The sequence below is a fragment of the Lithobates pipiens genome, unplaced genomic scaffold, assembly GCF_037356315.1.
Source record: "Lithobates pipiens isolate NorthernLeopardFrog02 unplaced genomic scaffold, aLitPip1_a1.2 Scaffold_16, whole genome shotgun sequence".
Lineage (NCBI taxonomy): Eukaryota > Metazoa > Chordata > Amphibia > Anura > Ranidae > Lithobates > Lithobates pipiens.
In genome coordinates this window covers 623,447,727-623,472,512 of record NW_027507748.1, presented here as the reverse complement: position 1 = coordinate 623,472,512, position 24,786 = coordinate 623,447,727, and the positions used below count along the sequence as shown (strand labels likewise).

The 24,786-nt window shown below is 43.3% G+C and overlaps 1 protein-coding gene across 9 annotated transcripts in view; it reads right to left on the bottom strand.

Moving 5' to 3' along the window:
• Positions 1-24,786, bottom strand: part of FRY (FRY microtubule binding protein) — a 590,409-nt gene that overhangs the window by 256,902 nt on the left and 308,721 nt on the right. Inside the window, exon 1 of one of the 9 annotated variants that reach the window (XM_077484104.1) lies at positions 9,158-9,370. The exons of the other annotated variants lie outside the window; for them this stretch is intronic. Within the exon in view, the coding sequence (XP_077340230.1) occupies positions 9,158-9,218 (61 nt within the window). The 5' untranslated portion in view covers positions 9,219-9,370. Of the gene's footprint in view, positions 1-9,157; positions 9,371-24,786 lie in introns of those variants that run through there. 9 annotated transcript variants of the gene reach the window in all.

Here is a 24,786-nt window from a genome sequence, read left to right as displayed (position 1 = left end):
AAGCAATTGTAAGAAAATTAGGGGTAAACGTATAAAAAATATTTGCCTAGCAATTTGCCCAGTGAGAATGCATGTACACTTGTTCTATGTGAATGGGACAAAGAAACGAATGTTGTTAGGCTGTTTCTTGTGCAAGTCAAATGCTTTTCATTGATTTAAAAAAAGGAAAGAGACAGTACTCAACCTTTAGAGCAAAACAACTATATCCAGATTTCCACTTTTGTGTCCAATATTCACAATGCAGTTTCTGGATTGGAAGCAGTCCATTTCCCCTCACCATTATTAGTTCCATTACCCATGCACAAGATACATGAACACCAATCATTGGGAAGAACAAAGTGCGCCCTTGTATGTGGCAGTGAATCACTAGTATGAAGGCTGGATTAGCATTATATGCAGGTTTACATATCAGCCCGACTTCTGGTAAATAAACGGCACGCAAGAGCTGTCTGGGAAATGGAAACTTGCTACTGAAACAGCCCTTTATATCACATCCTACTTGTTTATGAAAGTTTCCATAAACACACATTATACTAACAGTTGAAAGCATTGGACCATTTCCAGTAGATATACGGCTCCATGCACACTGGACGTTAAAATAACGTTATAAAAACGCCAGTAGCTTTGCAGTGAGTCTCACCATTAACGTTTTTGCAATAGTGGTTATTAGCGCTTTTTTAGCATTTTTCCACATTAGCATTTTTTAGCATTTATTATTTTTAGGACTAAAAATGTTAAAAACTGCTGGTGAGCCACATTTTTAGCATATATTAACGTTTGTTAGCGTTAATAATGAGCGTTTGAGGTTTTTTGTAGTCAGAAAAACGACTCCCTGAACTCGATTTTATGGCATTCAGATAACAGGCCATAAACGCCACTGCTGATAAAAGTTCAAAAACGTCCATGTGTGCACATAGTATGAACACACAGGATAACAGAGTGGAGTTTATGGGCTGTTAAAAAATGTAAATTAAAAAAACGTCCAAACTCCAAAAAATTGCCATTTATGAGCTCAAGTGTGCATGGAGCCTACATGTTGAAAGAGCTCCATCTTTCTAGAAGAGATTTGATAAAATGCCCTATGAGCATAAACAAAAGCTAAACACTAGGCAGATATAAACAACACAAATCAACGCAGCTCTGTAATCATTAACACATTATTAAAGCTATATTTTACATACAAGCAGTGTAAGTGCCTGGATTTGACCTGACATCAGTCTCTTGCAGTCCCTGTACAGCAGGGCTGGAGCGTGAGAGGGAAAAGCAGCACAAGGAGCCAATCGGGTCATGTGCTGACAAGTAGTATGTTGATAGGAGGAGAAAGCAGAGAGTGAGAGAGAGAGGAGCTCATCACTCTACTGCATCTCCTTTCACTGTCCAGACACAGGCTTGGGGAAGGGGGGGTCCCAGGAAAACCGTGGGCTCAAAGGAAGGGTTAATTATTGTTGCTCATCAGACCCAGGGTATCTAGAGGCAGCGAAAAAAAAAATACTTTGGGGGATGGGAGCCTCTAGCTTGAGGGTGAATTTATTTATTTTCTTTATACACTATTCATTTTGGTACTTTTTGCTGAAGTTCTGCTTTAGGCCTCCCTCACATGGGCATTTACCTGCATACATTGTATTCCAGTGGCAAGAATCAGTGGATTCTTGCAGACGGAATGGGAGGCATAAGTACAATGGTAGCCGCTCAGCCGTGCCAAGTAATGACAGGCTGGCAGCAAATGTCACCGTTTGCATATGTATCTGCACACCAAGCGGTCAGGGACCGATGTTGGAGCCTGGATGCAAGAAATCTCCCATGTGAAGGAGGCCTTAAACCAGGGGTCTCAAACTGGTGGCCCTCCAGCTGTTGCAAAACTACAAGTCCCATGAGGCATTGTAGGGCTAACAATTACAAGCATGACTCCCACAGGCAGAGGTATGATGGGACTTGTAGTTTTGTAACAGCTGGAGGGCCACCACTTAAAAAGAGACCCCTGCCTTAAACACTGTGCGGGCACATATCAGAACATGTTTCCCATGTTCCCTTGTAGGGCAGCCCATTAATTTCAATGGACTGACCTACAAAAGAGAAATGCAGAAAAGTTGTACCCGACTCCTTTCCAAAAACACAGCGCACTGAACTGCATGACGTGCGTTTTTGCAGATGCCTGGGGGTTTCGGTAAAGCATATTTTAAGACCCCATACATACTATTAGATTTTCTGCAGATTGTTGTCTTCAGATTTACCAAAACCATATAATATGAGGTCAAACCTTAAGAGTTTCAATGTGTATGCAATCAGGCAGGCCCTTGATACATGGTTTTGGTAAATCTGAAGACAAAAATCTGCAGAAAATCGAATAGTGTGTAAATTTCGTTTTTTTTTGCCTCAGAACAGTAATGGGGTTCTGAGGGTTAATTGTGTAGGTTAAATTTGACATCAGTCTGGCTGGGCTGTGTTAGAGTGTACGGTGAGGCACACATGACAGGCCAGAACCAGGCCTGGTTGGACGTTTTGGGTATCAGCTTCCCCGGAGCGAATCAGTGTGTGCGCCAGGCCCCGCTGGAGGAATCTGGGGAAGGGTACTTAAGATGCTGAAGTCACGTGTTCTGTTTTTTTTTCCGTTTTGTGAGGCCCTAGCGGTCTGTTCCTGATTCTGGACTGGGGTAGCCCCGCGAGGGGTCCCGGTCACGGGAGCGTTCGCCGCTCCGCAACATGCTTCAGTTGGTTGACCCCAATAGACTGGTCTGGGGTGGGGATCTGTCTGTTCCCGAGTCTCGGAACCAGCTGGTCTGAGGCGCAGTAACTGAGGGAGGATTCAAGGTGTCCGGGTGTGCTCTCGGCTTGGAGGGGCACCGCAGCTCATGCAAGTGACCAGGGGAGCACTCTTCGGAGGAGGGTCAACAAGCTGGCATCCTGAGAAGTGCCTGGTTACTGAATTGTGAAGGACATTGACAAATTCACGCTTTTCCAGTACTGTCAAGGAGACAGAGAACATTCCGGGTACTGAGGAAAAAGGTTCCTGTTCACTTTCAGTTACAACTTGTTCAAGGTCAGAGATTCCACAAGTTCTGAATCAAAGTGCTGATTGCCATAATCTCTGGCTAGAGATTTGTTCAGCCTTGAAGCGCGCAGCTGCGAGTGGCTACTCTCTGGGTTGTATTAGAGACTGTTATATTTGCAGTTCAAGGTGCCCAAGTTCTTCACCTGTGCCCTCTGTTCCCATACGAGACTGTTTGTTGGATGTTGCCCCTGAAAATAAAAACCTTTGAAAAGGACTTTATTGGTGTCAGCTTCCAAAGTTGTTGGGTATCAACCCTGGGAACCCCTAGACGTGGAAGAACAGGCCAAGTGGAGGTAAATCGGTAAGCACAAAAGTTAAGGCCACCCTGCAAGGGTTATGACCGCTACAAGTGTGTATGGGGGCCTTACCCTCCAAGTGAACTTCCCTCCAATCCACCCCTCTGCTACATGAACAGCGCTGCCTTTTTTTTGTTTACTTTTTTTAAATGAAAAAGAATGAGGTACAGAGTGGCCCCCTGATGAAGTCACGTGTCCTGTAAACTGCCAGCGAGGTTCTCCTGCCTATTTCCAGTAACCGTAAATGACACTTTGGGGTTGATTTACTAAAACTGGAGAGTGCCAAAATCTGTGCTCGGTAGCCAATCAGCTTTCAACTTCCACTTGTTCAATTAAGCTTTGAAAATAAACATGGAAGCTGCATCAGGTTTTGCACTCTCCAGGTTTAGTAAATGAACCCCCTTGTCTGGCTGGGCTGCTGGAGAATAGGGCCCATGTCAAAAGGTTTTTGTTTGCTTCAAGCAGGTTTTGTATTTCCATGCAAGTCCATGGAATGCAAAACTCACTTAAAATAGGTCAAATGCACGTCAGGAAGTTATCAACTGCAGGTCAGTGAATTGCAAATGATCTCAGAAGGATGACAGATCGATATCAAACTGATCCCATAGATGCAAGCCCAATCTTTTGCTTTTTCCTGCATGCAGTTCTGACCATAACTTTGCTAAAGGAAAGATCATTGAAAGTTTATTTTCAGTCAGAGAGTAGGCTAGGCTTATATTATAGCCTTATACAATGTTGTATACGGTTTTAGGCTCAGTTCACGTATATGCGAATCGGATGCGTTTTTATCGGCACCTAATTCGCTTAACATGAACTTGACCAGCATGCAATGGATCTGGTTTACACATGTCTGGGGCGACCTAGGTCCATTTTTAAAAAAGGGAAAAGGGTCCTGTGCAATTTTGGTTCCGGTTTAGGTGCAAATTTAAATAAAAAAAAAAATTTGCACCTGAACCGGTGAAACCGCACCGGACGCCACAATGCAAATCACAGCCGGACATGTGTAAACCTGGAATTAGGCAGAAGCACCACCAGGAAGAATCTTTGGGGAGCCTTATTAAATCTAAAAAAAACTTGTGCAATGTAATTTAAACTTAAGAGGACCTTCAGTCATTTTTTTCAACTTTCCATCTATTAAATCTTCTGCCCTTGTTGTTTTAACTTTGGATAATAAAAAAAAAATTCTGCCAGTAAATACCTTATACAATCCACTTCCTGTTTCTCGTCTGGTCATTAGCCTATGCTTATGGCATCATGCACAGCTCTCCCTCTCTCTCTTGTGAGAGTTTGCCAGGAAGGGAGGGGGGATGAGTCATAAGAGGGCCAATGAGAAGTGCAGGGTGGCAGAGCTGGAGGTGTGCCTCTGTGTGTCTTTGTAAATCCAGAAAATTAACAGGCAACAGCTTCAGCTTCCTACAGTTAAAATAGCTACAGCCAGACTTAGTGGAGGAAGATTCACAGTATATATAAAATAATTTGCAAAGTGGTTGGAGGGAAGCTTCAGAATGGTAAAGATTTTTTTAGTACAAATTATGTGAGCAGACTGCAGTTCCTCTTTAACATTTTTATCATGATGGCAGCCAAACGGAGCTTGGCAAAGGCATAGAAATCAGCATTGCCAAGTATAACGTAGGTCAAGTGGAAACCTGATAAATGAAAAACTTTTCATAATACTGCATGGTTCTGTTAAGAAATTGTACAAAGTCTGGACACGCTGAATAATGCACCTTAGGCTTTCTGGATTGGACTGCATTTTGTGGTCTCTCCAGGGTCTTCTGGATGAATCTATAGTAGCGCTGCACGATTCTGGCCAAAATGAAAAATCACAATTTTTTTTTGTTTAGAATAAAAAGATCCCGATTCTCGCAATGTAAAATCTTTCACATTGTACAAAAAAAAGGGCTAACTTTACTGTTTTTTTTTTTTACTATTTTTTTTCCTACAAAATTGCATTTGAAAGACATAAAATATTGCAACAACCACCATTTTATTCTCTAAAGTCTCTACTAAAAAAAACAAAAACAAAAAGTTATAATATATATATTTATATATTATGTTTGGGGGTTCCAAGTCATTTTCTAGCAAAAAAAAATGATTTTAACTTGAAACCAAGAATTGTCAGAATAAGGTCTAGTGTTTAAAGCGGAGGTCCACACTAAAGTGGACCTTCCGCTCATTGGAATCCTCCCCCCCTCTGGCGCCACAATTGGCACCTTTCAGGGAGGAGGGGGGTGCAGGTACCTGTACAGTACAGGTATCTGCATCCACTTCCGGCGTAGATTCTGCAGAAGGTTCTCCCCTTTCCGCAGAATCTACGCCCCTTTCCGAAAGTCCCCCGCTGCCTGCTGGGAAACACACGGATCCCAGAGACAGCGGGGACCATCCTTATTGCGCAGCGCGACTCACGCATGCGCAGTAGGGAACCGGGAAATAAAGCCGTAAGGCTCCACTTCCTGATTCCCATAGCCAAGATGGCGGCGGCAGCACCCGAGAGACGATCGAGAGATCGGCTTCGGGTGCCGACATCGCGGGCGCTCTGGGCGGGTATGTGTCACTATTTTAAAAGTCAGCAGCTGCAGTATTTGTAGCTGCTGGCTTTAAAAAAAAAAAAAACGACGGACGCTTTAAGTGGTTAAACTTTCCTCACTCACACACTGAAGTCTATTCCTTTGACAAATCATTACAATGTTTAGACTTCGTTCCACTGCTAAAAAATTTTGTGATTCTTGGCAGACTGCCCATTTTTTCCTTCCTTTCTTTTGACAGCTGTGGCTTCAGAAGAGCAGAGAGAATTATTTGCATAGCAAGAATCATGAAACACTTTTGTCAAGATAGCAACATGGAAAAAAATTGCGATAATGATTCTTGACGATTAATCGTGCAGCTCTAATCTATAGGAATAATTTCTGTAGGACAGGGGATGAAACAAATAGCAATCCATAGAAACCAGTCAGATGTTACCTGCGGGTCTCCAAACGTTTTCAGTACAAGTGCCACATTATTATTTTACAAATATTTATGGGCCAAAAAACATCTCCATACATGTCCCCACAAAGTCCCCTGTTACATAGGGAGGTGGGAGGTTCATGCAGAGAACATAGGAAGCCTCTGCTGACCTTAATCCTCAATGTGTGCACATTAGGATACGCCACTGACCCGAGCTGCAGGCCCGATCAAATCTTAAAGGGGGACATAGTTTGGTGACCCTTGGTATAACCCATACAAGTGAAAGGGCTGAGAGCTTGAATACATGTAATAATGAACGGCAATGTACATTTTTAAAATCATTATTCACTAGCAGGACACATGCCTTATATTGTCCGGAGGAAAACTATTTGAACCGTGCTACATGAAAACCGCATATGTCATGTTTCTGCGTTTCATTTCAAGCAGAAAAGAGAAGAAAGCAAATACCAGGCTCTCTTTCCATACATGACATTCCATTGCTAAGATTCTCAGGCCAACAGCCAGAACCAGCTTAATGTTCTGTGGAAGCGACAGGCTGTGACTTTCCAAACGTGATGGTTTGTCTGACATGGCGTGCAGTGCCAGCTGTCTCAAACTAGAAACCGGCTTCATACAAAGATGCGCCTTTTTCGTTTAGAATTTACAGACCTGCAACATGCAAATCAGCCATAGCAATAAGAAGAATACAGTGATTTTAGAATTACAGCGTTTTTTTGGCTAAATTACAAGCACTATAAGCCTTCCTACCCGCATATTGTGTTTTTCACCTGCATTAGATGTGCATTGATCATGTCGTATCATGGTGCCGTTTGTTGACCTGTCCATACAACTTATAGTAGTGGAAATCAATACATTCCAGCGTCAGAAATCTGTTTGTTTAAAACATGAGGCAAGCTGCATGGCACATGCACAGGTTAACGCATGACCCCTGTCTGTATTCATAGGCAGCCCATACAGCATTTGTTTATTTTGTATTCAACCAGGGGGTTGAAAGAGAAAAAGAAGCCTTGATTCCCCCATTCACACATTCATGGTGGATGGGGAACTCCTCCCCGCTGGGCTATTGTATTCATTCTGACAGTGGGGAGACTTACCCACCATCAGAATACACTGATCAGTGTTGCAGGCTATAGCCGATTTAGCTGATCGAGCAAAAATTTTCCAACAGGGCAGCTGTACAGAAATCAATCAGTAGACCAGTCACCGGCTCTCACTCTGCCCCTCCAGCACTCACTGTAGCAGTGGGCTGTGCAGGGGGCGGGAGCAGCTGGCTCAGCCTCTCAGTGGTTCGCTGAGCCAGCTGCCAGTCCAGGCATATGTGTGGATCCCAACTGTACGGTCTGGATCTTTTCAGAGCCTGGACTGGCTTTAGCTATACTTATTAACATTTAGATCTGATCTCCTTTGTAGTTACTGGAAAACCACTCAGCCAATGCGGTTTTATAAAACATTTTTTCTCTCTTTAATGCTTTACTGAGGCTATTCTCCACTTTACAAAAAAACAACCAACAATCATCAGCATTTTCAAAAAAATCAAATAAAAAAATAAGCTTGAAACTAGCATATCACATGTAGCTCAAGTCAATTTTAGAGCTAAATAAATAAAACTGGTTCATTGTACTAATCTGTCTGATTCTCTGGGATTCAGGACAGTGAAGTCACAAATTTATAACACTGGAATAAGAATCTGGATTTTCAAAAATGTGACAATTTTTTGCATCTAAATCCAATGAGATTTGAAAATGGCTCATACAACTGAATATTAAAAGTTATATCCTTATGTAAAACTTTGTGAACTTAGCCTATAGTTAGTTCCATGCAATTTCATAATGTTAAAGTGTATGAAAACTCATACTACATACTATACTATATTTCCCTTCTTTGCTTCATTTTGCTCTGTTAAATATATCATGTGATGTGTTTAATTATACCCGTTTGACAACTGCCAAAAAGTTGTTTATCCAACAACAAATCGTGTGAGCTGATAACTTCCTATACTTTCTGCTCAGCACTGTTATCTGCCATCTCTGTGGACTACAACCAACCCATTATTCAAAAGAGGGAGGTGTTATGTAGTCCTAACACACTCCCTGTGCTAGAGTGACAGTGCTGCTCAGTACGGTTGTTAGCCTATAACAGGATGCCAGTTAATGACAGGATTATCAGGTTAAAAGAAGAGAAAAGTAAAAAAAAGAAGGTGAAAACAAATGCAGCCACCACATCTTAGGATCCCTAATACTATCATTTTTGTTCTTGGGTTTAGCTATGTAACGTGGCCTTCGGTACTGTAAAGGACAAGTTGTATAAAACTGTGTTTCAGCTCGCTACATTGGCACATTACATTTCAGTGAAATCCTGTCCATATGTCATTGCATGGGCAATATCAACCAAATTCCAAACTTAAAAACATAACACAAAGCAAAAAAAAAAAAAAAAAAATAAGCAAATAGGAAATGGAAAACAAAATAAAACATTACATTCATTAAAACAAATGGATATATAATTTTTAAATCTATATACCGGTACATTTTAACTACATAAACAGTACAGGTAACACACAGTATGCAGTAAAGATCACATAGTTCACAGTTCCTGAAATCGAATCATTTCTTATTCTGTAATCACACAACACTTATAAAAATTTGACAAGCCCAAAGCGGGTCTCTCAAAAACTGTCCCCGTCAGCCACCTCTCGGGGGCTCTGCAGAAAACTGCAGGTCAACTTTCAGCGACGGTGTCTACCACCAAAGAGCACACACAACGAAGGTTGGAGCTATATAGATTATTTAAAAAAGGATCAAATCAAATCACATGTCTCCACCTAATGTAACATATATCCACCTACCTAGCCCCTTTATAAAGTTGATAACACTCGCTCGGCCCCAGCAAATGGTGGTCGTCTCCATAGGCTCGAGGAAAGAAATCCAATAGTTATAGTAAGTTCGGAATTCTGAGTACAGTTGAGTAAAGCTCCTGCAACATGTTGGTGCCTTCTCCTGCCTTATCGTTAAGTCTTCAGGAAGGCTGGTTTCCCAGGTGGACAAAAATCCGCATAAAACTCTGTGTGGTTATGTGTTACAGAACGCCCACTGTTTCTCTGAGAGGTATGAAAGGGGTCATTTTTAGCCTGACTGTGTAATCACACCTACAACCAGCACAGGCTCTATATTTATCCCCGCTACGTGCAATGCTGACACATAGGAGGATCTGAGCTCTCTCCAAGAACATGAGACTGGCCCATGCAGCTTGAGGTAAACAGGGATACATCTCAAAAACAGTTACCAGGAGATAAGAATGTGATAAAGAACACAGGCTACTACAAGAACCAAAAGGTTAGAAGATCAATAGAAAATATGGAACACCAAAACAAACAAAAAAGCAAAAAATACAACAACTGAAAAAGCACAACTTACAAAAATAAATAAAAAATGAAATACCCAAATACCGATGCACAACACACACACATTATATATATATATATATATACACACACACACACACACACACACATATATATATATACATACATACACACACATACACACACACACACACACACACACACATACTGATGTGGTTATATTTGGATCATATAGTTGACGCTACAACCACGATCGCAATGCTTTTCTTCAGCTGGCAATTCCCTATACAGCCGCTCAATCACCACATTTCCAGGGCTTTTCCATCCCATCAGGGAGCCAACGACTGATTTGACCGGCGGTATTGCCTGCATTGAACAGGGAGACAGGGACTGATGTTGTATCTTCCATATGTGATGTTACAAACAGGAAGTGATGAGGATTTTGTCACTTCTGGTTTCAGCTTCTTTACAAGCTCCCGGGTCAAACGGATTTCGGTTTGATTGGCTGCTTGGGAGTCCAGAGGAGACATCTGGGGTTTAGACCCCAGATCATCCTTTGTGATGACAATAAATTTGATTTAAAAAAAAAAAACACAATAAAAAAGGTACAGTGTAAAAAATAAAAAAAAAATAAAAAAAAAATAAAAAAAAAATAAAAAAAAAAAAGTGTCCCTTCCCCCCCCATGCTCAGGCACAAAAGGTGAATGCCCACATAAATCACACACCATATGTAAACGGCAATCGTACCACACTTGAGGTGTCAGTGCGACCATCACAGCATTTGCAATAATTTTAGCACCACACCTTCTCTGTAACTCTACAATGGTAACCTGTAACCTCTTTTAAAGTGCTGCCTATGGTTTTTTTTTGTTTTTTTTATGTAGCGCTGTTTGTTGCTGTTTCACGGGTGCATGCAATTTTAAAGCATGACATGTTTGGTATCTATTACTCGGTGAAACATCTTTTACACTAAAAGTGTATTTTTTACTGAAAATTTGCATTTGATAGACCACTGCGCAAATACCATGCAACATAAAAACAACCACCACTTTATTCTCCGGGGTCTCCGATTAAAAAAATATCACGCAAATTTGCATGTTAACTTCTGATATTTTTTGAAAGATGCTGAAGGAGAGATCTTTTCCAAAACTCTCAGTATGCCCCCAATGAGAAAGCTGTAACACAGCCAAGTACCTGTAATGGTGTAGTTTTCTCCTAAAAGATTCTCCCAGCTGTTAAGACAACAAATATTTGGGGATTCCAGCTCCAAGAAAGGGACAACTTCACTATGACTTTGTGAAAGGGGCAGCAAAAATGACTGTAGAGAAATCTTATCACTCCTTTCTCCAAGAACTGCAATAAGACAGTAGGGCATAGATTTATGGCATTTTTATTATTTTTTTTTTTACTAGTAATGACGGTGATCTGCGATTTTTAGTGGGACTACAACATTGAGGTGGACAGATTTGACACTTTTTTGGGACCAGTGACATTTATACAGCGATCAATGCTATAAAAATGCACCAATTACTGTATAATTGACACAGAGGCAGGGAATGCATTAATGGCGGGGCGATTAAGGGGTTAAATGTTCCCTAGGGAGGTGCTTTCTAACTGGGGGGGGGGGGGGGGAGTAGACTGACAGGAAGTAGAGAGATTACTGTTCCAAATCACTAGGAACAGACAATCTCACTCTACTCCCCCTTGACAGAACGGGGATCTGCTTTGTTTACACTGACAGATCCCCGTTCTGCCTCTCTGTGGAGCAGTCACGGGTGGCCAACGGACATAGAGTTCGCCGGACCCACTGATTGGCTCCCCTGTGCGCACCCACAGATTGCCATGTACATATACGATGTACAATGCCGGCCATTCGCGCAGCCAAGCCAACCTGCCACAGTGTGGTGGCTGGTCAGCAAGTGGTTAACATTACGCTCGTCAAATGCTTCAAAACTGCGTATAAGGCGTTTGGGGAGCATTTTAAACTAATTTTTAACTCCTCATTGACGTTTGTAAAATGCCAGTCTAACGCCCATACTAACGATATAGAAGCATTTGTTAAGCATTAGAAATTTAGTCATGTGTGAACAAGCTCTCACCGTTGTCTACTTCTGTATCACTGGACCCTTCCTTTTAGATAGTAAGATCTCTTGAGTAGGGCCTTCTGAACCGTCTTGTATTGGAATGTATTGTAACCGTCACTTTAGGTTTTAAAGCGCTGTAAAAACTGTTGGAGCTATAAAAATCCTGTATTCTAAAATAGCATTTTTTAATCTTGTGAGCAGACAAAGCAGGCAGTGCTGATGGGACCCAATATGTTTTCAGTTTGCATATTTTGAACAATTTCAGGCGACAAGTGAAACCCTTCAGTGAAAAGCTAAGGCGATATAGCAAATATTGCAGAAGTGCTACCTGCTCTCTCTCTGGTTGTTGTTTCACCAATAAATTTCAACATTACGATATTTGATTAAGACTGCTGGCTGTGAGAAACTTTTTAGCTAAAATTTAAAAGGTATTCTGTATTGTCCCAGATAGTACAGAGCCTGCAGTAGGTTTGTTTGGGAACACCCCTTCCAACATATTAAAGTGGTTGTTAAGCCACTGAGTGTTCAATTCACAATCTCTTCTGTTATAGTAAATGATGTGCCCCAGTGTATGTTTTTCTTTTAAAAAATAAGCCTCTGTATACCTTATTTTATAGCGCTGGCTGGCGCTCACATGACCAACCGCCACTCTCCTCTCTTGATCTGATGGCAACAGCGGGAGGCGCTGAGAATCCCCCGCTGACAGCCAGGAGAGGGGGAGAAGGAGAGAGGCCACTGGTCACGTGAGCGGCGCTATAAAAGAAGGCATATAGCAGCTTATTTTTTTTAAAACACATACACTGGGTCACATCATTTACTATAAAAGAGGAGATTGTAGCAAAGATATGTGGTTATTTTACCAGCAGGAAGGGACGGTCAAGGAGCAGATCCGAGCTGACAGGCAGGAAGGGACGGGGAGAAACTGACCACGGTGTCAAGGCTCAGCAGCCATGACAAATGTGGTCACTTTACAGAGGGGAGGGCAGAACCTGGCAGGATCAGCCAGGTATTTTAGATGATACAAGGGGCCAAATGACACAATACAAGCACTGTGCTTTATAACATGCTTTAAAAGGAACAGGATCTTTTTTTTTTAGGGTTACAAATGCTTTAGACAGACAAAAACGGCTGTTTCGATTTCTAGATTATTGACAAAAGAGAACAGGGTTTTGTTTAGTGCAGTAGCGCCTGCATGAAAAATTCTAGCCCTGCTCAGGTAGACTGTGCTCCCTATATGTTTCTGAGGCTGAGTACGCCATGTGGGTGCATTTTTTTTTTTTTTTGCATTTTCAATGCATTTCAAAGGGCAGCTGCATTTTTGGTCCAGTTTAACGCCGAGCAGCAGACCAGTGTGAAGACAGAGAGAATTGAAAGGGAAGCACTTTTTTTAAAGCTTTAGAATAGCACTTTAAAATGTGAAAGCAGACTATTGGCCGAAAAGGTACAGATAATGGCCTAAAATAAATTCATATTCATTTATATTCATGATATTAATAAAATAGTGAAATATAACACAATTAAACTAAATTATTAATTATATATATATATATATATACACACACACACACACACACACACACACATATATATATATATATATACATACATACATATACATATACACACACACACTCTACACACACATTTACTTTTTTTTTTTTTTTTTTTAACTGTCCATTTCCGTTTTGGTTTTTGGGCAAGTGTTTCCCGATTTTTCCATTTTGGTCCAGAATTTTAATTTCATCATTTTTGGTGCACCACTAATTACTAGTTAAACAGTTCCAAGCACTGTAAAATTAAGCAAAACTCAAAATCCAAGTAGCGTAGCAATTGTGATACAAAAAGGGTACATAGAAAGTAGGAAAACATCATTGGCAATAAAAAATAAAAAAAATAAAAAAGTTACATGAAAGTCTGCACCTGTTAAATTTCAAATAGATGGAGAATTTCAAACACTTATCTTCAAATACCAATTTATGATAGCACAACAATAAAAGCATGTAAAAAAAGAAAATAAATCATTTTTATCTGCCAAGAGCATCCCTATCTTTACAAAATTATTCAGCAGTGACAAACAAATGTCTACAATTAGAACGGTAGAGAAACAGAAGATTGACACTCAGCTGCCTATCCTAACAGGGGTCTCCTCATTCAGGAGATTTGTGATACACTCCTCTGGGTAATTTATGCTAATCTTTTAAACATTACAGAGATTATCTTCGGATCCACAAATCCATTTAGGTCTAAGTGTAGGATACACAGTGCCAGCTAAACCACAGGACTTTCATCAGCCTGGATAATGTTTCGATGTTGCTCAGATAAAGCATAACAATCCCCCAAACTTTGGGCATACATAGCACTTAGAGAGAGGTGCATACCAACAAACTTACTAGGAACTTATTTAGAGGCACTGCCTGAACCTGAACACAATTTGACGTGTGCTCATGAGCTTTTGAAACACTTCACAAAAGGTAATGTGCATTTCGGACTGTCTTATGAACTTTATGTTACTCTATTCACTGATAAAGACAATAAAGAGAATAACTTTGGATGCTTAATACTTCCACACAGAGGAGTTTAAGAGGAAGTAAACCCTAATGGGTTTACATCCTTTCATTCCCTGCAAAGGTAAAGCATAATGGACTACTATGCATCGCATAGTAGTCCATTATGTGTCACTTAGCTGACACAGGAGCCAGCGAAGTCACCTCTGTCCCCTGTAGTACGGCGCATCCATCTTCTCAGTGGGTCTCGCTGATCCGCCGCTGTCATCCGGCGAAGCCGCGATGACGTCACTCCCGTGCATGCGCACGGGAGCCGCCACTCGCAGCATATCGCTGTTGACCGCGGCGCGCTCAGTGTGCCTGCGTGCCGCTGTCTACGGCGCATGCGCCATAGACAGCGTGCCTGTCTTTCGGCAAATATCTCCTAAACCGTGTAGGTTTAGGAGATATTTCTTGGACCTACAGGTAAGCCTTAATCTAGGCTTACTTGTAGGTCAAAGTTGGTTGTAAGGGTTTACAACCACTTTAAAAGGAGATGTCCAGCCTGAGCTTTTTAGGCTGGGCTTCTCCTCTGGGTCACAGGAGTGCAATTAGTTTTGCACTCTTGTGACCCGTTTTTAGTGGACAGCAGTCTGAATTCCACTCTCCGCTGACGTCACTGCTACCAGTCGCACCAGCACGTTATCCCGACTTAGAAAGTCTGGATCCGCCAGCTGTCTGGACCGATGGCAGTCCCAGACTCTTAGAAAGCCATTGAGACGGCCACTCCCTGTCCCTCCACATCTCAGCGCTCCTATGAGCATGGAGGAGCAGAGCAGGACAGATGCTGCATCCACATAGTTACCTATGCGTCCCCATAGAAGATAATGGGCTTGTAAGTATGAATTTAGAAAAAAAAAAAACCCCGTACTTCTCTTTTAGCCCGGGTTCACACATGTGTGTTGCGAATTGAAGCTCCGGTTTCACTGCGAAGATAAAAATCAGTTGTTCGGAGGTTCCTCTGCGTTTTAGCTGCGGATCAGTGAGCAGGGATAGGGGGCAGAGGGGGGAGGTGTAGTGAGAAGGAGGAGAGAATTTGGGGTCAGAAAAGAATGAATGCATCTGCGAATCAGATGTGTTCCCATAGAAGATAATGGGCTTGTAATTCGCACCGCAATGCCCTGAAAACGCAGAAGTTTTTCGTGCAATGCGCAGTGCGAATGCAACACACATATGTGAACCAAATGCATTCAAATTGATTTATTTTAAAAATGTCCAGCGAATTGGATGCGGTGTAAGCCGCATTTAATTCACATAGGTGTGAATGGGGGCTTAAAGAGGAGTGCCACCTTAAACAAAAAATAAAAGTCAGCAGCTACAAATACTGCAGCTGCTGACTTTTAATAAATGGACACTTACCTGTCCTGGGTGTCTGCGATGTTGGCAGCAGATGACGAGAAATTGCTCGGCTGCCCCCGCCACCATCCTCTGTCAGGGAATCGGGAAGTGAAGCGTTGGGGCTTAAATGCCTGGTTCCCTACTGCACATGTGCGAGTCGCGCTGCGCATCTTCACTGGTCCTGGGAACTGTGCGTTTCCCAGAACACAACGGGGGGAGGGGGGGGTGGCCGCCGCATCGGCTAGCTATTCCCGGAAATGGGTGCAGATACCTGGATTATACATAGTTATGGGACAGAAGCAAATTTTGGGCTATTGAGCATTTATGACCCTTCTGGCTCCCACTAGTACTTTTCTGTGGTGGAGCATGCTGGGAGAGGTTATAAAAGCTTTAAGAGTGGCTTTTCCCCTCCATGTCTTCAGGACTTGTGCTGTACAGACCTAAGTCCTATGGGGCCTAACACAGGCTGGTCTGAGCTGCCCTGCCTAGTCAAGGAGGGTACACTTCTGAGGTGGAAGAGCCTGATGGATGTCTCCTGGAGGGGTATTGGCTGCCACCCTCAGACAATCCTGCCACTTCTTTAGCCTGATGGATGTCTGCTGGAGGGGGAGTGGCGTGTCTGCGCTCAGAGAATCCTGGTACTCCTTTGGAGTAATGGAGACTGGAAGCCTGGTTGCTACTAGAGGCTTAGTTCGAACCCTAGCCCAAGCACAATATTCCAAACACACGTTCCTGAAAGTGGCTGTAAATAGAAGTTGGTGCTGCTGCCACCAAAGACTGGAAACCAAAGTCATCCAAAGTGAGAGGTATGTCACCAACACATCAAAGATCTCCAGAATAGGCCCAACGCTTTATTCAGCGATCACATCATAGTAACAGAAGTGACATTTCGGAGAAAATCCAATTCAGGCAAGCTTTCTCACAGCACATATGTGGCAGAAGCATGCACAGATTCAAATTCTGCAGTTGAAGATCTGACATTATTGCACTAACCACACATCAAAACAGAATTGTAAATCTTGCAGTACTTATTTAAAGCCCAGCTCCGGCCATCTATTTTGAATAGAATAAGTATGAACTTCTGTCAGATGTCAATGACACCAGATTAAGAAATTAGGGGAACGGGATCACCAGGATAGTAGAGCCAGCCATACATGGATAGAAATTTGGCCAGGTTCAGCGGGGACCAGCCGAAACTTGATCCACGTATGGGCAGCCCAATTGCATCCATCGACTTGGGTACAACCAGCCCAACGGATTTTTGACATGCGATTACTGTTGGCGGCTATAGCTGTAAGCAGTAATCATTGTGTTCTGCCAGCCGGTAAGGCCCCCCGCACATGTCCGCCAGAACACAACAGCACTGCAGGAAGCATTCCCCCATCATCACTGAATGTGTTGAGGGGGGAATCGAGTGATTTGTTTTCCTTCCACCCATTATGGAAGGAAAGAAAATCTATTAATCTAACCACTCTCCACTTAAAGTGATTGTTATTTTTATAAAAAATAAATAAAATGAGACTTTACAAATATATGTCATACTTACCTGCTCTGTTGCAGTGAATTTGCATAGAGCAGCCCAGATCCTCCTCTTCTTGGGTCCCTCTTCTGTGCTCCCAACCCCTCCCTCCCCCTCCCTCCCGCTGAGTGCCCCCACAGCAAGCAGCTTGTTATGGGGTCATCGAGCCAAGTCACAGCTCCCTATGTCCATTCAGACACGGAGCTGCAGCCCGACCCACCCCCTCTTTCTCCTAAGTGGCTGTCTGACTTTGATTGACAGCAGCGGGAGCCAATCAGGAGGAAGAGTCTTGGACAGCCAAAACACTCGTGGACATTGCTGGACAAAGATAGGGCTCAGGTAAGTATTAGGGGGGCTGCTGCACACAGAAGGTTTTTTATCTTATTGTATAGAATGCAGGGCTTTTTTTTTGGTGGAACGCCGTTCAGCCACCTTTGCCAGAGCATTCATTTCCCTCCTCTTCTCTCCTCCTAATTGTATAGCCTGTGCCCTTCCCTGCTGCTTAGACTGGGCTGGGCTGTCGCGTTGCTGGAGCGCACTAGGGCTGTCGCGTTGCTGGAGCGCACTAGGGCTGTCGCGTTGCTGGAGCGCACTAGGGCTGTCGCGTTGCTGGAGCGCACTAGGGCTGTCGCGTTGCTGGAGCGCACTAGGGCTGTCGCGTTGCTGGAGCGCACTAGGGCCGTCGCGTTGCTGGAGCGCACTAGGGCCGTCGCGTTGCTGGAGCGCACTAGGGCTGTCGCGTTGCTGGAGCGCACTAGCGCTGTCGCGTTGCTGGAGAGCACTAGGGCTGTCGCTTTGATATACTGTTCTCTAAAGGGACAGTTTCTTGGGGCATTACCTATAAGGGGGCGGGCGAGTTCCTGCACCTTTTCTCTGAGAAAAAAAAAGCCCTGATAGCCCTAACTCCACTGTCTTTGTTGCCATGTCCCAAATGGAGAGATTTCCCATCACATCCAGTTCCTCTGATCCCGTCATCTAGAGTGGATGTGAGAGGAAATGTGCCCACTAGGAACTCTCCACTGAATCGACAATATAGAAAAAAAGGTTATATACCGTACATATACACAGAAAAACTTTGACAGAAAAATTTAAGTCTTGATTTAATGTTGTCTACATTATGCATTTTCCCCAAAATACTATTGCTTTGGGGCGAAAAGGAGCCTTAGAATTATCCCTAGGTGATATGAAATATAGAAAAACATCGTAATTAGGCTAATTACTGCAATTCTTTGACTTTTCTTGATTTCGGTGTCTGTTTGGTACATAATAAGCATCTCTCTGTGCAGTCTCTGTGGATGACATCAGTGAGTGAACATTTCCCTTCATTGCTGTTGTTGCTCAGGCGGCCCCTGTTATGACTCGACCACAACATAGCCGGCTCAGGGCTCCCGTCTTCAATCTATTGTTTTATTTTAATAACTAAATAGTTTCCTTTGTAAAGGGCAAACCAGGAGGTTCATAATGATGTTTAGGAAATCGTAACATTTCCATCTGGCCTATAACCAACCAATGCATTTCTTTGTCTTCACATCCAGCAATTTGCTGCACCCAGAAAACGAGTGAATGATGCTTTTATATACCACGGTACATGTAGAATTTCAAGGCAATATTAATGGATTACACAAAGTCTGCTTTTTATAACACTAAATGACGCCAAAATAAATAATGCAGTTGCTGTACAGAATAGAGAACATAGTTAACCAATTTAAATAATGCACTGTATTCTATAAAAGCAGACATTCAAGTTAAAGTGTCCGACTGCCTTATTTTAACCCCCCCCCCATATAAAAAAATAAATAAAAATGGCCAAATGTGTTGATGGTATCAGTACATTTTGGAAATATGGTGCTTAAAGCAACCATTTCAGAGGGTAAAAAAATATTACGTTAGCAGTGCACTGTGAAAATAAAACGGATTTCTGACGAGAAACTGGCCACCAGACAGGTAAGTATAAGACAGCAACAGAAGACCGGGCCAACACTAGTAAAAGAGCTGGAAGAAGAAAGCGGAGGCCCGGCAAGAAGAACTGAAGAGTGGGACAAAAACCCCCGGACGGCGACGAAGGAGAGAGCCAGGCTCCTCCGCTAGTAAAAGAGCTAGCAGAAGATAGCGGAGGAGTCCGGCGAGAAGACCCCCGAAGACGGAAGAAAAGGAGAAGACCCCCGGAGTAGTCTAATAAAGAATTAAAAAAACCTGTGTTGTGTTTATGTACACTTTTCCCCCAGGTGAATGGGTAGGGGTACAACGTACCCCATACTAATTCACATAGGGTAGGGGGCCAGAATCTGGGGGCTCCTGGATTCTGATAAGCCCCCCGCCCACAGACCCCGACAGCCAACGGCCATGGTTGTCGGGAAGAGGCCCTTGTCCTCATCAACATGGGGACAAGGTGCTTTGGCGTGGAGAGACAGCAGGGCCCCCCCCCTCCCCAAAGCACCCCCCATGTTGAGGGCACGCGGCCTGGTACGGCTTGCTCATCCCCACCCCCTTCCCTGAATGGCTGGGCTGCGTGCTCGGATAAGGGTCTGCTATGGACTTTGGGGATCCCCCACGCCGTTTTTTCAGCGTAGGGGTTCCCCTTTAAATCCATGGCAGGTGACCAGGCTAGCGAGGTGTCAATCTCGCTGATGGAGGGGGCGACATTGAATTCCTTCACTAGTGCCGTCTACCTGGAGCCACGTTCAAAATGAACGGAATTTACTCTGTGTGTGGGCAAGTCCGTTCATTTCAAAATTCCAGCGGACTCCCGCCATAGTCCGGCGGATTGTGCGCTGGAAAAGTCTGGGCAGGTCCGCTTGTTCCGAAAGTCCGGTGGACCTCCGCTGCAAATTCTGGCGGGTTGTCCGCCGTACTATAGTCCGATCGTGTGTATGTGGCATTACACTCACTACCACCAGTTCCAGATCCCTAAGCAGTTTCCCCGAACTTCCAGTCTGCATAGCTTGTTTTAGGGACAGCAGCTGTCCATCTTTTGGCATTGAGGGAAGAGGAGGGAGCAGGGGAGTGGCTTCCAGTCCTAGGGCTTTGGGCTGTGTGTTTTTATCAGTGGCTCCACAGAACACCATGGAGGAAGGGAGTCACTCTAAAAAAGGGAGCACTTACTAGCATTGGGCGGCCCATTAGATAATGCAAGTCATTGCGTTAACATCAGAAACTGAGGTAAAAAAAAGTTAACGTTTTCAAATTATTTTAATGAGCATTTAACCGCTGCTGTTTGGAATAAATACCCTTAAAGTGCCCCCAGTGCTGCAAGTATTTTTTTTTCTTTTGCCCAGAGTTGGGCTTTGTATGTTCTTTTAAAAATAAAATCCACATTTTGTTTGTCAGTATCTGCAGAGCCCCCCCCCCCCCTTACACCAGGGTCCCCAGAGAGCCCCAGGGCTCAGAAGTGTGCGCTACATAAAGAATGCAGGGCTCAGCTGTGCCCAGCAATGCAGCCTCACCAGTGCCCAGCAATGCACCCCCACTGTAGTGCCCCCCTGCAACCCCCCCCCCCCACACACTGTAGTGTCCTCTGTCCTCTTCACCCCCCCCCCCCCCCACAGTAGTGTCCTCTGTCCCCTGCACCCCACCAACACACTCTGTATAGGTAGAACTCTCCTACATTACACAGGTGTACAGCAACCAGAGCAGCAGAAATCGCTATCACAGGGCTGGAAGGGGGCGGTGAAGGACGCCATGGTGTGTGTGTGGTTTTATTTGTCCTTCGAGAAGAACTACGAAGGTTAACTTTTCATATTAACAGGCTGGTGATAGGTTGCTAGGATCACCCAGCAACCAATTACCACCTGCTGTTAAATGTAAAAAGTTAACTCCAGAAGTTCCTGCCTCCATCCAGCCCTGTGACACTGGCCACTTGCCGCTGTCCAATGAAGAGGACATCGGCAAAAATGGGCCAGGTACCCGCATTCAGCGGTGACGGGATGGGTACTGCCTGAGGGTAATGGGTTGCTGACCCCTGCCTTAGAGACTTGGAGCTATAGCCCCAGTAGCCACCCCCTAGCAATGCCACTGGCCAGAGCTCCAATGGAACGGTTTAGATCAAAGCATATTAATGTGTTAGATTGGCCCAGTCAAAGTCCAAACCTAAATCCAATTGAGAATCTTTGGCAAGACTTGAACATTGCTGTTCACATACGCTCTCCATCCAATCTGACAGAGCTTGAGCTATTTTGCAAAGCAGAATGGCAAAAATGTCCCTCTCTATATGTGCAAAGTTGGTAGAGACATCCCCAAAAAGACTTGCAGCTGTAATTGCAGCAAAAGATTTTCTACCAAGTATTGACTCAGGGGGGCTGAATACAAATGCACGCCACACTTTTCACACATTTGTAAAAAATTTGGAAAACCATTTATCATTTTCCTTCTACTTCACAATTATGTGCCACTTTGTGTTGGTCTATCACATAAAATCCCAATAAAATACATTTACGTTTTTGGTTGTAACATGACAAAATGTGGAAAATTTCAAGGGGTATGAATACTTTTTCATTCCAAATATACACAAACAAGCACAGGAATCTCACATTAAACATAGACATTCAGAGCCGTCTCAACAACAGGATGGATTTGTGTGCCCTCTATACTCACCATTTCAACATAAAGCTCTGGAAGCACCTGAGTACACAGATGCCCCACATCACAAGTTACAACATTGAAACAAAAAATAAAGTTTTCAAAAGAAACTATTCAGTAAAGCATTTTATGCACCTTTATCCAACGTAGCAACTACTTCAGTGTAAAACTGCAAGAGGAAAAAACTAATCAACAGGGACCATATTGGGATGATGCACAGGGAACACCCACAATGTCCGGTTAAAACTCAGAACTGGACAGATGCCAACCCTTTATGGGAAAATATGCTTACTGGTTATAGTGTCCCCATGGCTAAAATAGACACAAAACCATTCAAAAAATAAAAATAAAAATAAAAGCCATTGTATGTGCTCACAATTCCTTAGCATGCCATAGCTGGCAATGAAGGGGACAGGCACAAAAACAGCGAGGCTTCCATTGACTTCCAATAATGAGGATGGAAAGTCACGTTGGTAGCCCTGCTAGGTATGCCAGCTCTGCCATTCAAAACTAAATATTCCAAACACTGGATCTTTTCTTTATAGCCTCCAAGGAAATGTGCACAAGATAGGAACCATTTTACTACACAGTTAAATCTGCAGTAGTAGATGGAAGCCCATAAAATGGACATGAATACCAGATATGTACTATACAGTTTATATCACCATTCAATTCTTTTCAAAAATTGAAAACATCTAAATTTCAGTCAATGTAGATACTGCAAAGTAGGGCAGCAAAAAAACAAAAAAACAAACAAACAATAACTATTTAACACCTATTACTTTCCTCTATGCCTTTATCAGCTCTTGATGTATCCTCAAGAGTAATGTTTTACTTTAGGTTCCGTTTACACTAGTGCAATTTCCCCTGCATCTGTTGTCGCTGTACTTGTATGAGAAAGTCTCCCGTTATATTTGTATTGCTTCCTTTGTGTGAAATCCCCGGGGTTTCTGCCAGTCCCTCTGCTTTCCTATTAAAAACTAGCCACACTAAGCAGGAGAGCACATTGTGGTCAGTTCTCTAGATATGCTGGGAACTCAGTCTGCTCTCCTCCAATGATCAGACTTGGCCTGACACACTTCCCTTACACAGCCATTCACTGGGAAGCTCGGTATGCAGCTCTTATGCAGCTGAGAACAGAGGGAATGTGATCACTTATAACAAAGGGGAAAAAAAAGGTAACTATATATTTTTTTATATCTATACACAAATGTTTTGCCTTTCATTTCTATTTTAAATTGAATGGATTGCTTTAAAATGTGATCATTAAAATGAATGGGTTGCTTTAAAAGGTGATCATTTACCATCACTTTAAAGCAGTGGTCTCCAAACTGCGGCCCGAGGGCCAGATGTGGCCTTTTGCTTGCTTTTATCCAGCCCTTGGGGCACTATTCCTTCCATTGACACCATCAGGGCATAATTACTGTCACTGACACCAATGGCAGGACAGTATTCTTCCCACTGACACCAATAAAGGTGCACTATTCCTTCTCCTGATACCAACAATGGGGTAATATTTCTCCTTTGAATGCCAAGGATGGGGCATTGTTTACTACCATTGAACAAAAATATTACAGCACACACATGCAAAACTAACATTTACCTCCAGCAAGGCTTTTTAAACACACCTAGACATTTTTCAAAAAACATTATCAAAAAGTATGGGGATTTGGTCACACCATATTGCTATATGGTGCTTAAGCCCACTTATTGCGACAAAGTACCCCCTAATTAGTAAGTGGGCTTAAGCACCGTATAGCAATATGGTGTGACCAAATCCCCATATTTTTTGATAATGTTTTTTGAAAATGTCTAGGAGTTTTTAAAAAGCCTTGCTGGAGGTAAATGTTAGTTTTGCATGTGTGCGCTGTAATATTTTTGTTCTGTTGTATGGTCTTATGGCAGCACCATCTTTATGCATTTTTTTAGGGTGTGCCCCCCAAATATCTTGTTTGCCTATTGTTTACTACCATTGATGCCAGGGAATTTTCTTCTTTCACTGGCCACAGTCCGGGCCCCTCAAAGTCTGAAGGACAGTAAACCGGTCGACAATCCCCTTCCCTCAGGTATACGGTTTCATCTGAAGACATCGGCCACCTTTCACATTGTCTACAGACTGGCTGGTAAAAAAGAAAAAAATCCTAGTGCTGAGCTGGCTGTACCTGTGCACTAATGTTCCATAGATATGTAGCGCCCACCCCATTTAGGGGGGTGCTTAATATGTTTTTGTAAATAGTGATAGGTAAATTTAGCCAGGGTCTTGCGCTTTTCTAGGCCTGGTTGCTTATTTGGGAGAGGGGAGTGCAAGAATAGAGGGGGCCACCTACACTCGGGCTCAAGGAAGTCCCCTCATCCTTTCAGTGGAAATGTTCTGGAAGGGAGGCAGGATTTGGGACCTAAGTTGCAAGCAGCTTATGTGGAGAGCTCTGGAACAATCATTAAATTGCATTTGCAGGGGCAGGACTCGCATATAAGCTGGGGGTCACGTTTCCGGAGTGAGAAAATTCAAGATGTAGAGCATGGAGCATGCTTTAAGGCCTGGGGGGTTCATAGACCCCAGTGCTGGATAGCAGGAGTAGGTTTGAAGGCCTGGGGGTTCGGAGACCCCAGCGCTGGATAGCCTGAGCAGACGTCGCTATGTAGACCAGAGGAGAAACTGGGCATCCCAGTCGGGGATGCGCCGGACCATGAGGAGGAGGAAGTAGGAGTAAAGCGGACGGAATAAACTGTGAATTGACCTTCTGTGGGAAACATGGACTGTCGATTGGGAGTGAGCAAAGGGAGTGCAACCCCGTAGTGCTTATCCGTAAACTTGCTATGTGTCCAAGGACCTAGTAAGAGACTCTTTCCAGAACTGACATGGGCTGATTGCAAGAGTCAAGGAATTAGTAGGACTAGTAGGAATCTACACCCACAGCATTATTCGGAGCAGTGCTGGTCGGTTCATAAAAAGGAGAGTACGCAGGATCAGAGACAGGAACCAGAACCAGTATAGAGGTATCTCATATCTTCTAATTACTGGTTCTATCAACACAAGTTCAAGAATAAGCTTTT